General features: G+C 41.3%; 1 protein-coding gene across 3 annotated transcripts in view; it reads left to right on the top strand.

The window, feature by feature from the left end:
- LOC139763167 (probable sodium/potassium/calcium exchanger CG1090) overlaps nucleotides 1-13,893 on the top strand; it is a 362,327-nt gene that overhangs the window by 322,685 nt on the left and 25,749 nt on the right. For all 3 annotated transcript variants that reach the window (XM_071688878.1, XM_071688880.1, XM_071688877.1), the window contains one exon: nucleotides 7,019-7,150. In XM_071688878.1, coding sequence (XP_071544979.1) covers nucleotides 7,019-7,150 — 132 coding nt within the window. The remainder of the gene's footprint in view (nucleotides 1-7,018; nucleotides 7,151-13,893) is intronic.

Below are 13,893 nucleotides of genomic sequence, written 5' to 3'. Positions count from 1 at the left end.
GTGCATAGTGCCATTGTACAAAGGCAAAGGGGATAAGAGTGGGTGCTCAAATTACAGAGGTATAAGTTTGTTGAGTATTCCTGGTAAATTATATGGGAGGGTATTGATTGAGAGGGTGAAGGCATGTACAGAGCATCAGATTGGGGAAGAGCAGTACGGTTTCAGAAGTGGTAGAGGATGTGTGGATCAGGTGTTTGCTTTGAAGAATGTATGTGAGAAATACTTAGAAAAGCAAATGGATTTGTATGTAGCATTTATGGATCTGGAGAAGGCATATGATAGAGTTGATAGAGATGCTCTGTGGAAGGTATTAAGAATATATGGTGTGGGAAGCAAGTTGTTAGAAGCAGTGAAAAGTTTTTATCGAGGATGTAAGGCATGTGTACGTGTAGGAAGAGAGGAAAGTGATTGGTTCTCAGTGAATGTAGGTTTGCGGCAGGGGTGTGTGATGTCTCCATGGTTGTTTAATTTGTTTATGGATGGGGTTGTTAGGGAGGTAAATGCAAGAGTCCTGGAAAGAGGGGCAAGTATGAAGTCTGTTGGGGATGAGAGAGCTTGGGAAGTGAGTCAGTTGTTGTTCGCTGATGATACAGCGCTGGTGGCTGATTCATGTGAGAAACTGCAGAAGCTGGTGACTGAGTTTGGGTAAAGTGTGTGGAAGAAGAAAGTTAAGAGTAAATGTGAATAAGAGCAAGGTTATTAGGTACAGTAGGGTTGAGGGTCAAGTCAATTGGGAGGTGAGTTTGAATGGAGAAAAACTGGAGGAAGTGAAGTGTTTTAGATATCTGGGAGTGGATCTGTCAGCGGATGGAACCATGGAAGCGGAAGTGGATCATCGGGTAGGGGAGGGGGCGAAAATTTTGGGAGCCTTGAAAAATGTGTGGAAGTCGAGAACATTATCTCGGAAAGCAAAAATGGGTATGTTTGAAGGAATAGTGGTTCCAACAATGTTGTATGGTTGCGAGGCGTGGGCTATGGATAGAGTTGTGCGCAGGAGGATGGATGTGCTGGAAATGAGATGTTTGAGGACAATGTGTGGTGTGAGGTGGTTTGATCGAGTAAGTAACGTAAGGGTAAGAGAGATGTGTGGAAATAAAAAGAGCGTGGTTGAGAGAGCAGAAGAGGGTGTTTTGAAATGGTTTGGGCACATGGAGAGAATGAGTGAGGAAAGATTGACTAAGAGGATATATGTGTCGGAGGTGGAGGGAACGAGGAGAAGAGGGAGACCAAATTGGAGGTGGAAAGATGGAGTGAAAAAGATTTTGTGTGATCGGGGCCTGAACATGCAGGAGGGTGAAAGGAGGGCAAGGAATAGAGTGAATTGGAGCGATGTGGTATACAGGGGTTGACGTGCTGTCAGTGGATTGAATCAAGGCATGTGAAGCGTCTGGGGTAAACTATGGAAAGCTGTGTAGGTATGTATATTTGCGTGTGTGGACGTGTGTATGTACATGTGTATGGGGGGGGGTTGGGCCATTTCTTTCGTCTGTTTCCTTGCGCTACCTCGCAAACGCGGGAGACAGCGACAAAGTATAAAAAAGAAAAAAAAAAAAAAAAAAAAAAAATTGGTTATGAGGTAACTAGATATCCCTTGAAGAAGTAATATAACACAGTGTAATGAATACTGGAAAATTTTAGCTATCACCATGAAAAGGTAATTTGATTTTTCAGGTAGAAGAGGATTGAAGTATCTGCCTACTGCTACCTGTATGGAAATTCAGATTTGAATTAAGTAGGGATGTCAGGTAACTAAAATTTTGATGAAACTGTGGCTGGAATGTATGAGTCCACACTTGTTTGAGTTAGTGATTACCAGATGGTGGTGAAGTCCCAAAGATATGACAAAAATGGAAATACCAGATGATCTGTTTGTTGCAGGTTATTAGGTTTTTGTTGTAGTAAGACACTGTTATAGATGGTGAGGAGGAATTTAATATGGAGGCTCAACAAGATTGATAAAAAAATCGAGATTTTGCTCTGCCAGTATTTGGAATAGATTCCTAAGCCACATAGCATGACCCACATCTTTGTGGTTCTGCAGCAATCCCAGGTTTGTTACTCCCATGCCCTAGAACATAGCTTCTTCCTCTCCTGCATTCTCAAATGAAGGTAGATTGTCCAAGCTTGAGTTCTCAAAGAGCATTGAAATTATGACCATGGGCTGTCTTCTGTTACTGAGCTCTAGAGACTTGTTTATTATGTGAAAGCAGTCTGACATTTGATATCCCCTTTAGAATGAGGTACATAAGCATGAACCACAGTATCATGGGAAACTTTCAACTGAACAAGAGGATGAAATATTGCTTGATGGGGTCATTGATGTTTTCCTGCTAATGTAAGAACTGATTCAGTACTGGTAGTATTCAGTTCAAAGGATCACTTGAATTGCAGGAGTTCATCTGTGACTTTATTATAACAGTCATTGAAAGAATCAGAAAATTCAACTGTCAGTAATAGCATTCTCTGGAAAGCTGTAGACTGCAAATGAGAGAGTGGTTGCTGTGATGATATGCTGTGCTTCATAAAGAGAATGTAAATAAAGAGCAAAATCTTTTGCATTGTATCATGCATAATCCAAGCACAGTATACGAACTTAGATGCAGGTCAGGACACCATGGATTAGAGGAAGCTGAGGTGGTATGTTCTTGTCGTAAAGGAAAAAGCATTCTGATACTTTCCACTTGACTGTCAATGTTAGGCCTCTAACCATAATCCTGAGGTAAGGTCTCCAGGCAAACACTTCCAAACTACTTACCATGGTGTTTAACATTGTTTTTAATTTGTGGGGAAATGATGAATCTTAAACCATACTGTGGACAATCCATCTCTGCTGAGTGCCATATTCATTAATTGTAAAAGGGCCTTCTTTCCTCTGTGACTCAAATCTGGCCCTCCTTTCAAATCAACTTTGGGAAGCTTATATTTTGGCTTTGGACTGAAACATTCAGTGGAGAATAACTTAGGTGACCAGTTTTTATATTTCCATTGTCTGGCTTTTTCCCTTTGATCTGCAAATTAATTGTTCTATTTTCTTTCCAATCAAACCTATTACTGTGATTATTGATAGGTTGACTGTCGACTGTGATATTTCTCAAAGTCCTATTCTGCCTCCTAATCTATCATTTCTCAAACCAGTAATCATCTTCTGACCAATAACCCTAGTTACTCCAATAGTGATAACTCATCTCATCCATTTCCTTTAAACGTAAATCCCTCTCACTTGTGGATTCCATTTCTCATTTTACTTAGATTAGTTCCCCTATTTTGGACCAGGACAATACCTGTTAGTATGCTAGATACATTAGGTGGTAAAATCTAATGCTATAAAAGCCCAATATCTTGTTTCCCTCTGTAGAATTCCTCTTATCTTTGTTATTCAGTTAGAAAAATCTGCTGTTTAATCTCTTAACTCTTTCAGTATACTTGGCATTAAGCTAAATTCTAATCTTTATTAGAAACCCAAATCAATGAATTAGCAAAGCTTGCCAAAGAAAAACAGGGATTCTGTTCAGTTTTTTAATATATCTCTACTCCCTTCAGCTACTCGGGCTGTGAAAAATTTAATTCATCCTTCTCAGGATACTGGGAGCTTCTTTCTTTTTATCAAAAGCAACTCATTTTTTAGTTTAACTTCTTGCTTTCTTGGTTTGTACCCCTTTTTCTGTACCTCTTTTCTCTGTTAAAGATATTACTTTGGCTTCTGTAGTTTAGAGTTGACTGCTTTATGTGCCCTGTCCTTTGGCTAGGTCTGCCACACAGATGATGCTTGAGCTTTGACAACATAATGATCTGATTTGGTGTCTACTCTTTTCTTCTCAAAGTTAGAGTTTGGAACTTTCTACCACCTTTTGTTTTTCTGACTTTTGTAATCTATATTTCTTCAAGAGGCAGGTCCATCATCACTTGAAGAATGGGTGATTATTTATCTTATCCCATCATACTTGGTTTATGTGAGTAAATGTGCCATGTCTTTGGTGATATGTTTAGCCACTTATTTTGAGATTACATGCAATTACAGTATTTAGGATAGAGAAACAGAAAACTTCAGAGAGAGTGGGTTTCAGACTCACTTTAAGGACTAGACTCCAACTGACTTCACATGGGAGCAAGTTCTGATAGGCAAACATTTATTTAAAGAGAAATGAAGGATACAGTGTGAGTCTTAGCAAGGAAAACAATTATCTCTTGTTAAACCCTGGAAAACAGATGCTACTGAGATGGGAATGAAATCCTAAAACAATGTAAGTCACTATTTAGTCTAATTTTCCTGCCAAGGACTAGAAGTTACACTTATTGCCATGTAGATAAGTGCTGATCTAGCTCATGTACTATGTTGTACTCATAGGGCTATGCTAATCCTGTCAAAAATTCTAGAATTCCCCTTTTGGGTGAATGGATACTGGGAAGGACATTGATTAGGTAAAGGAAGATTAAGAAATCCCATAAGTATCACTGTATTTGTAGCAGGTGTAAGATTTTCATCATAAATGCTTTTACAGGCAAACTGAAGCAAAGATGCTAAAAAACATCTATAAAACCTAAATTAGAGTGTTAGGATGCATATCTCTCATGATGTAGATCTAGGGTATAGAGTAAATGCATCATCATATGCCAGAGAAGACACTTGCTGAATGCTTACTTGTCTTGTAGACAAGAAGGGATTACCACATACTTGTGGCCTGACATGATTGACCAGAGTTGTCATGGGTAACCTAGCCTCATTAGAGGGGGGGGGGGGGGTTAAAACGTCAAGAGAGGCAAGCCAACTGTGTGTGTGGATACATTTGGTGAGTGTTGGACTTAAAATCTCTTCTGTGGAGATCACAGCCAAGAAAGAAAAGATTTTTCAAATTTCTAAACTCAATTTTACAGTCTGCACTGGTGTTACGGAGGCACATTTTTTATAGTTCTAATTAGTTTCTCCAAAATTACCTTGAATATAGAAACTGCCTAATTAATATTTGTCTTGTAGAGGCTGGAGTGGACATTTGGGCTGGCTAAAGTTGACTTAAGTTTCATATCTTTATGCTATCTATGCTCTAGATTTCTTATACTAGTCAACTGCTGCTTATATCATCTTTTGTTTAATCCATTATTTTTTTGAGTTGCCATCCCTGTGTCTTAGATTTCTGAGAAACTTTAAAAAAAATTATGGTTAGTGTCAAACACACAAAAAATTTCATCATAGTTGCAATGGGTGCTCAAAAATTCACAGGTTGCTGTGGGATAAACTTTTGGTGACAATGAGCAGCATGGTTAACAAAATTTCCTACCTCATCATCCATTTGTATGATATCAGATTTTATTAATCATTAATTAGCCCAAGATGCACTATCAAAACACTTCAACTTTGTCCTTTCTCTTCAACTTCAGTTTACTTCTTTCTTTCCATCCAGTTACAAGAGTTAAACATTATTTTACGTCAGCAAATCACACCTCTGCTAGAGGTCGCTTTCCCATGAGGTACGCTTCGCCGCTTCACGCCACCAGTGTCATCTTTGCCTCCTGGTGACCTGCGACTGCGAGGCAGTACCAGCCACATATTAACAGGTGGTTGCAGTTTTGTGGTAGCCGGAACATCGATCCCTTTGCTACCACTGTAACTAATATTGTGACTTTTCTGTCTGTCACTTTCCACAGAGGTGTTAGTTATACTTCAATCAACACTGCCAGGGGTGCACTCTCCTCCCTGGGGATTACTGTGGATGGTTGCAGTGCAGGCAGCCATCCTCTCGTCACCAGGTTCTTAAAGGGAGTTTTTAACTTGCGGCCGTCTGCCCCTAGGTATACAAGAACTTGGGATGTTCAGCAGGTGCTACAGCATCTGTGTGCCATGGATCCTTTGTCCTCCCTCTCTTTAAAGGATTTAACACTGAAGCTTGTGATGTTGATGGCACTTACGCAGGCTGCCAGAATACAAACTTTGCATTGTTTGTTGCCGAAGAATATTAGTTTTGGGCAGGCTTCTTTTTGTGTTTGGTTAGGGGAAACTATTAAACAGTGCAGGCCAAAGTTCAATGTGCGGTTTGTGACCTTTAAAGCATATTCTACTGACATTAGATTGTGTGTGTGTGTGAAACTCTGACAATGTATATTGCTAGGACAGAGGAGTTCAGAAATTCTGCACATCAGGAGAATGGGAAGTTACTCCTAAGTTTTATCAAGCCCCACAAGCATGTAACGAGGGACACTGTTGCAAGGTGGATTCGAACAGTGCTTTCTCTGTCGGACATAGACTCCAGCCAGTATTCAGCAGGCAGTGCTCGGCTTACAGCTGCATCGAAAGCCAAAGCCATGGCTCTACCGATTGTATCATGGCAAGGGCTGGGTGGTCCAGGGCTGCCACTTTTGCCAAGTTTTATGACAAGGAGATTGTCCCGAGTCACGATCCTTTCCAAGATGCTGTCCTTCAATAGTCTGTTCATTTTGTTTGCTTAGATGTTGTCTCTTGTCACCTGGTCCATGGCTATGTAAATTTCTTACTATATTGCAGTTGGTTACTGCTTGTATCATTTCTCCTCTCTGCATGTCTACAGTACGACACCCACATGGCTTCAAAACCTCATGGGAAAGCGACCTCTAGCAGAGGTGTGATTTGCTGACGTAAAATTAATGAAGTACATGAGACTTACCGTAGGTCAGTTGAAATGTGCTTCGAATTTTATGAAGCAAATCACCCCTGCTAGAAGGGAGCTTTCACATGCCCACCTCTCCCACCCTACGCTCTGTAGCGTCATATGGCTTACATATTTCTAGCAGTGCAAAACGTTCAGTTACTTTCATGTGGTTGGTCGTACTCTTTAAAGTCTGGTGGCGTGAAGCGGCAAGGCGTATCTCATGTGAAAGCTCCCTTGTAGCAGAGGTGATTTGCTTCATAAAATTCGAAGCACATTTCAACTGACCTACGGTAAGTCTCATGTACTTCATTAATTTTTCTATCAACCTTTTACAAAACTCTCTCTTTACAGGAACTGAAACTTTTTTAGATAACATTAAAGATGACTTTTTTGTGCTGCAGGTTTTGGTGACATGGCAGTGAGTAATGCTATTGGGAGCAATGTGTTCGACATCTTGTTGTGTCTGGGTCTTCCTTGGTTCCTGAAGACTAGCATCATCTACCCAGGAACCATTGTTCCTGTTGAGAGTAGAGGTAAATCAAGAAGAATCAGTCAGCTATTCTGTCTTAGTTGGGGGTAGAATAATAGTTCAGAAAAGTTCATTAATCAATCTGATCCATACTGTAGACAGGAAGGTGACCTGATAACATACTGAATTAATCCATGAATGGATACCAGGATACCGTGACATGTTTCAGGTATGTTTACATGTTCTGATATGTAGACATTACTGAGGTACCCATGAGTCAATTTGCAGCATCCTAGAAACTTGAGTGTGAGTGGGCTGTTCCTCCCTACTTAGCCCACAGCATGTGGCCGCAAGGGCCTAGAGCTGCAATAATGCCTTAGGAAAGACAGGTTTTTCCTCATTGGTGGTCCATGGGGTATGTTGTTTGCCTGTCATTCTTGATGGCCTGGGTTTGATTCTCAGGCTCAAAGCATTGAAACTGTTTAAATTGATTTACAAGAGGTTATGTCTTGATGAAAGCCAGAGCAATAATGTGAAAGAGTTAGGCCCAATTTTCATCTGTTACTGATGCTATCTTGCCAATGCAGAAAACAATGGACTTGTTTGAAAGCAAAAAGAAAGAATACACGCATATAATTCTTGTTTATTTATAATTACTCCAGGATCATTTTCTATAAGAGTATGGGCTATTACCCAAGACCTTTTAAAAGGCTCCTGCTTCCCAATGCTAGGCTACTTTCAGTAGAAGAGAAACATACACCCCCTAGGAGTGAAATGTTCTACGAGGACTCTACAGTCCAAATGATACATCTCGCCAAAGGAGATTTTTCACTCACTGAAACCTCAAGCAGTTGGAATCCGAAAAAACCCATGCATTATACATATGTCGGTTTGCAGCAGGGGTGTGTGATGTCTCCATGGTTGTTTAATTTGTTTATGGGTGGGGTTGTTACAGAGGTAAATGCAAGAATTTTGAAGAGAGGGACAAGTATGCAGTCTGTTCTGGATGAGAGGGCTTGGGAAGTGAGTCGGTTGTTCACTGATGATATATATAGCACTGGTGGCTGATTCGGGTGAGAAACTGCAAAAGTTGGTGAATGAGTTTGGCAAAGTGTGTAAAAAAAGAAAGCTGAGAGCAAATGTTAATAAGAGCAAGTTTAATAGGTTCAGTAGGATTGAGGGACAAGGTAATTGGGAGGTAAGTTTGAATGGAGAAAAAATGGAGGCAGTGAAGTGTTTTAGATATCTGGGAGTGGACTTAGCAGCGGATGGAACCATGAAGCGGAAATGAGTCACAGGATAGGTGAGGGGGTGAAGGTTCTGAGTGTTGAAGAATGTGTGGAAGGCGAGAACATTATCTTGGAGAGCAAAAATGGGCATGTTTGAAGGGATAGTGGTTCCAACAATGTTATATGGTTGCAAGGCATGGGCTATAGATAGGGTTAAGCGGAGGAGGATAGATGTGTGAGAAATGAAATCTTTAAGGACAGTATGTGGTGTCAGGTAGTTTGATCAAGTAATGAAAGGGTAAGAGAGTTCTGTGATAATGAAAAGTGTGTGGTTGAGAGAGCAGAAGAGGGGGTGTTGAAATGGTTTGGTCACATGGAGAGAATGAGGGAGGAAAGATTAACAAAGGGGATATATATGTCAGAGTTAGAGGAACATGGAGAAGCGGGAGACCGAATTGGAGGTGGAAGGATGGAGTGAAAAAGATTTTGAGCAGTCGGGGCCTAAGCATACAGGAGGATGAAAGGCGTGCAAGGAATAGAGTGAATTAAAATGATGTGGTATACCAGGGTCGACGTGCTGTCAGTAGATTGAACCAGGGCATGTGAAGCGTCAAGGGTAAACCATGGAAAGGTCTGTGGGCCTGGATGTGGAAAGGGAGCTGTGGTTTCAATGCATTATACGTGACAGCTAGAGACGGAGTGTGAAGGAATGTTGCCTTTTTTGTCTTTTCCTAGCAGTACCTTACTGGAGAGGGGATGCTATTTCATGTGTGGTGGGGTGGCGACGGGACTGGATGAAGGAAGCAAGTATATGTACCTGTGTATATATATATATATATATATATATATATATATATATATATATATATATATATATATATATGTCTGTGTATTTTTTTCTATTTATTAAACTTTGTTGCTGTCTCTCGCGTCAGCAAGGTAACGCAAGGGAACGACGAAAGAATGGCCCAACCCACCCATATACACATGTATATACATACACGTCCACACACGCACATATACATACCCATACAATTCAACATATGCATATATATACATGCACAGACACATACATATATACATAATTCAGACTTGCTGCCTTTATTCATTCCCATCACCACCCTGCCACACATGAAATGACACCCCCCCCCCCACACACACACGCACACACACGCGAGGTAGCACTATAAAAAGACAACAAAGGCCACATTCGTTCACATTCAGTCTCTAGCTGTCTAGTATAATGTACCAAACCACAGCTCCCTTTCCACATCCAGGCCCTACAAAACTTTCCATGGTTTACCCCAGATGCTTCACATGCCCTGGTTCAATCCATTGACAGCACGTCGACCTTAGTATACTACATCGTTCCAATTCACTCTATTCCTTTCACACCTTTCACCCTCCTGCATGTTCAGGCCCTAATCACTCAAAATCTTTTTCACTCCATCCTACCACCTCCAATTTGGTCTCCCACTTCTCGTTCCCTCCACCTCTGACACATATATCCTCTTTGCCAAGCTCCTCTTTCATTCTCTTCATATGACCAAACCATTTCAATACACGCTCTTCTGCTCTCTAAACCAACTCTTTTTATTACTACACATGTCTCTTACCCTTTCATTACTTACTCGATGAAACCACCTCATACCACATACTGTCCTCAAACATCTTATTTCCAGCACATCCACCCTCCTCTGCACAACCCCATCTATAGCCCATGCCTTGCAACCATATAACATTGCTGGAATCACTATCCCTTCTAACATACGCATTTTTGCTTTCCGAGATAATGTTCTCGCCTCCCACACATTTTTCAATGCTCCCAGAACCTTTGCCCCCTCCCCCACCCTGTGACTCACTTCCTCTTCCATGGTTCCATCTGCTGCCAAATCCACTCCCAGATGCCTAAAACACTTCACTTCCTCCAGTTTTTTCCATTCAAACGTACCTCCCTATTGACACGTCCCTGAGCCCTACCGTACCTGATAACCTTGATCTTATTCACATTTACTCTCAGCTTTCTTCTTTCACACAATTTACCAAACCCAGTCACCAGCTTCTGCAGTTTCTCCCCCGAATCAGCCACCAACACTGTATCATCAGCGAACATCTGACTCACTTCCCAAGCCCTCTTATCCACAACAGACTGCATACTTGCCCCTCTCTCCAAAACTCTTGCATTCACCTCCCTAACAACCCTATCCATAAACAAATTAAACAACCATGGAGACATCACGCACCCCTGCTGCAAACCGACATTCAGTGGGAACCAATCACTTTCATCTCTTCCTACTCGTACTCATTCCTTACATCCTCGATAAAAACTTTTCACTGCTTCTAGCAACTTCTCTCCCTAACCATATACTCTTAATACCTTCCACAGAGCAACTCTATCAACTTGTCATATGCCTTCTCCTGATTCATAAATGTTGCATACAAATCCATCTGTTTTTCTAAGTATTTCTCACATACATTCTTCAAAGCAAACATCTGATCCACACATCCTCTACCAATTCTGAAACCACACTGCTCTTCCCCAATCTGATGCTCTATATATGCCTTGACCGTCTAGATCAATACCCTCCAATCTAATTTCCCAGGCATACTCAACAAACTTATACCTCTGCAATTTGAACACTCACCTTTATCCCCTTTGCCTTTGTACAATGGCACTATGCATGCATTTTGGCAATCCTCAGGTACTTCACCATGAGCCATACATACATTGAATATCCTCAGCAACCAGTCAACAATACAGTCACCCCATTTTTAATAAATTCCACTGCAATACCGTCCAAACCCACCACCTTGCCGGCTTTCATCTTTCGCAAAGCTTTCCTCCTCTGTTTACCAAACAGTTCTCCCTGACCCTCACACTTTGCACACCACCTCGACCAAAACACCCTATATCTGCCACTCTATCATCTAAAACATTCAACAAACCTTCAAAATACCCATTCCACCTCCTTCTCACATCACCACTACTTATTACCTCCCCATTAGCCCCCATCACCGATGTTCCCATTTGTTCTCTTCTCTTACGCAACTTTTAGCTCCTTCCAAAACATACATACATGTATATGTCTGTATATGTTCTATGTATATGTATGAATATGTATATACATATGTATATGAGTGGTTTGGGCCATCCCTCATCTGTTTCCTTGCACTTCTTTGTTAACATGGAGGTCAGTGATTAAGTATAATAGCATGGGAGATGGGCAGATTAGAAAGGGTAGTGAATGGTGGGATGAAAAAGTAAGATTATTAGTGAAAGAGAAGAGAGAGGCATTTGGACAATTTTTGCAGGGAAATAATGCAAATGACTGGGAGATGTATAAAAGAAAGAGGCAAGAGGTCAAGAGAAAGGTGCAAGAGGCAAAAAAGAGGGCAAATGAGAGCTGGGGTGAGAGACTATCATTAATTTTTAGGGAGAATAAAAAGATGTTTTGGAAGGATGTAAATAAAGTGCATAAGACAAGAGAACAAATGGAAACATCATTGAAGGGGGCTAATAGGGAGGTGATAACAAGTAGTGGTGATGTGAGAAGGAGATGGAGTGAGTATTTTGAAGGTTTGTTGAATGTGTTTGATGATAAGAGTGGCAGGTATAGGGTGTTTTGGTCGAGGTGTTGTGCAAAGTGAGAGGGTTAGGGAGAATGATTTAGTAAACAGAGAAGAGGTAGTAAAAGCTTTGCAGAAGATGAAAGCCAGCAAGGCATTGGGTTTGGATGGTATTGCAGTGGAATTCATTAAAATAAAAAAGAGGGTGACTGTACTGCTGACTGGTTGGTAAGGTTATTTAATGTATGTATGACTCATGGTGAGGTGCCTGAGGACTGGCGGAATGCTTGCATAGTGCCATTGTACAAAGGCAAAGGGGATAAGAGTGAGTGCTCAAATTACAGAGGTATACGTTTGTTGAGTATTCCTGGTAAATTATATGGGAGGGTATTGATTGAGATGGTGAAGGCATGTACAGAGCATCAGACTGGGGAAGAGCAGTGTGGTTTCAGAAGTGGTAGAGGATGTGTGGATCAGGTGTTTGCTTTCAAAAATGTATGTGAGAAATACTTAGAAAAGCAAATGGATTTGTATGTAGCATTTATGGATCTGGAGAAAGCATATGATAGAGTTAATAGAGATGCTCTGTGGAAAGTATCAAGAATATATGATGTGGGAGGTAAGTTGTTAGAAGCAGTGAAAAGTTTTTATTGAGGATGTAAGGCATGTGTACGTGTAGGAAGAGAGGAAAGTGATTAGTTCTCAGTGAATGTTGGTTTGTGGCAGGGGTGCGTGATGTTTAATTTGTTTATGGATGGGGTTGTTAGGGAGGTGAATGCAAGAGTTTTGGAAAGAGGGGCAAGTATGCAGTCTGTTGTGGATGAGAGAGCTTGGGAAGTGAGTCAGTTGTTGTTCGATGATGATACAGCGCTGGTGGCTGATTCGGGTGAGAAACTGCAGAAGCTGGTAACTGAGTTTGGTAAAGTGTGTGAAAGAAGAAAGCTGGGAGTAAATGTGAATAAGAGCAAGGTTATTAGGTACAGTAGGGTTGAGGGACAAGTCAATTGGGAGGTAAGTTTGAATGGAGAAAAACTGGAGGAAGTGAAGTGTTTTAGATATCTGGGAGTGGATTTGGCAGCGGATGGAACCATGGAAGCGGAAGTGAATCATAGGGTGGGGTAGGGGGCAAAAGTTCTAGGAGTGTTGAAAAATGTGTGGAAGTCGAGAACGTCATCTTGGAAAGCAAAAATGGGTATGTTTGAAGGAATAGTGGTTTCAACAAGGTTATATGGCTGCGAGGCATGGGCTATAGATAGAGTTGTGCGGAGGAGGGTGGATGTGCTGGAAGTGAGATGTTTGAGGACAATATGTGGTGTGAGGTGGTTTGATCAAGTAGGTAATGAAAGGGTAAAAGAGATGTGTGGTATTAAAAAGAGTGTGGTTGAGAGAGCAGAAGAGGGTGTTTTGAAATGGTTTGGTCACATGGAGAGAATGAGTGAGGAAAGATTGACATAGAGGATATATGTGTCAGAGGTGGAGGGAACGAGAAGTGGGAGACCAAATTGGAGGTGGAATGATGGAGTGAGAAAGATTTTGAGCGATCGGGGCCTGAACATACAGGAGGGTGAAAGGCATGCAAGGAATAGTGTGAATTGGAATGATGTGGTATACCGGGATCGACGTGCTGTCAATGGATTGAACCAGGGCATGTGAAGCGTCTGGGGTAAACCATGGAAAGTTTTTTTGGGCCTGGATAAGGAAAGGGAGCTGTGGTTTCGGTGCATTATACATGACAACTGGTGACTGAGTGTGAACGAATGTGGCCTTTGTTGTCTTTTCCTAGTGCTACCTCGCACACATGCGGGGGGAGGGGGTTGTTATTTCATGTGTGGTGGGGTGGCGATTGGAATGAATAAAGGCAGACAGTATGAATTATGTACATTTGTATATATGTATATGTCTGTGTGGGTATATATATGTATACATTGAGATGTACAGGTATGTATATTTGCGTGTTTGGACATGCATGTATATACATGTGTATGTGGGTGGGTTGGGCCATTCTTTTGTC

This window comes from Panulirus ornatus, chromosome 46 (assembly GCF_036320965.1).
Source record: "Panulirus ornatus isolate Po-2019 chromosome 46, ASM3632096v1, whole genome shotgun sequence".
Lineage (NCBI taxonomy): Eukaryota > Metazoa > Arthropoda > Malacostraca > Decapoda > Palinuridae > Panulirus > Panulirus ornatus.
Note: the sequence above shows the minus strand (reverse complement) of the source record. Positions and strands in the feature narration are given on the sequence as shown.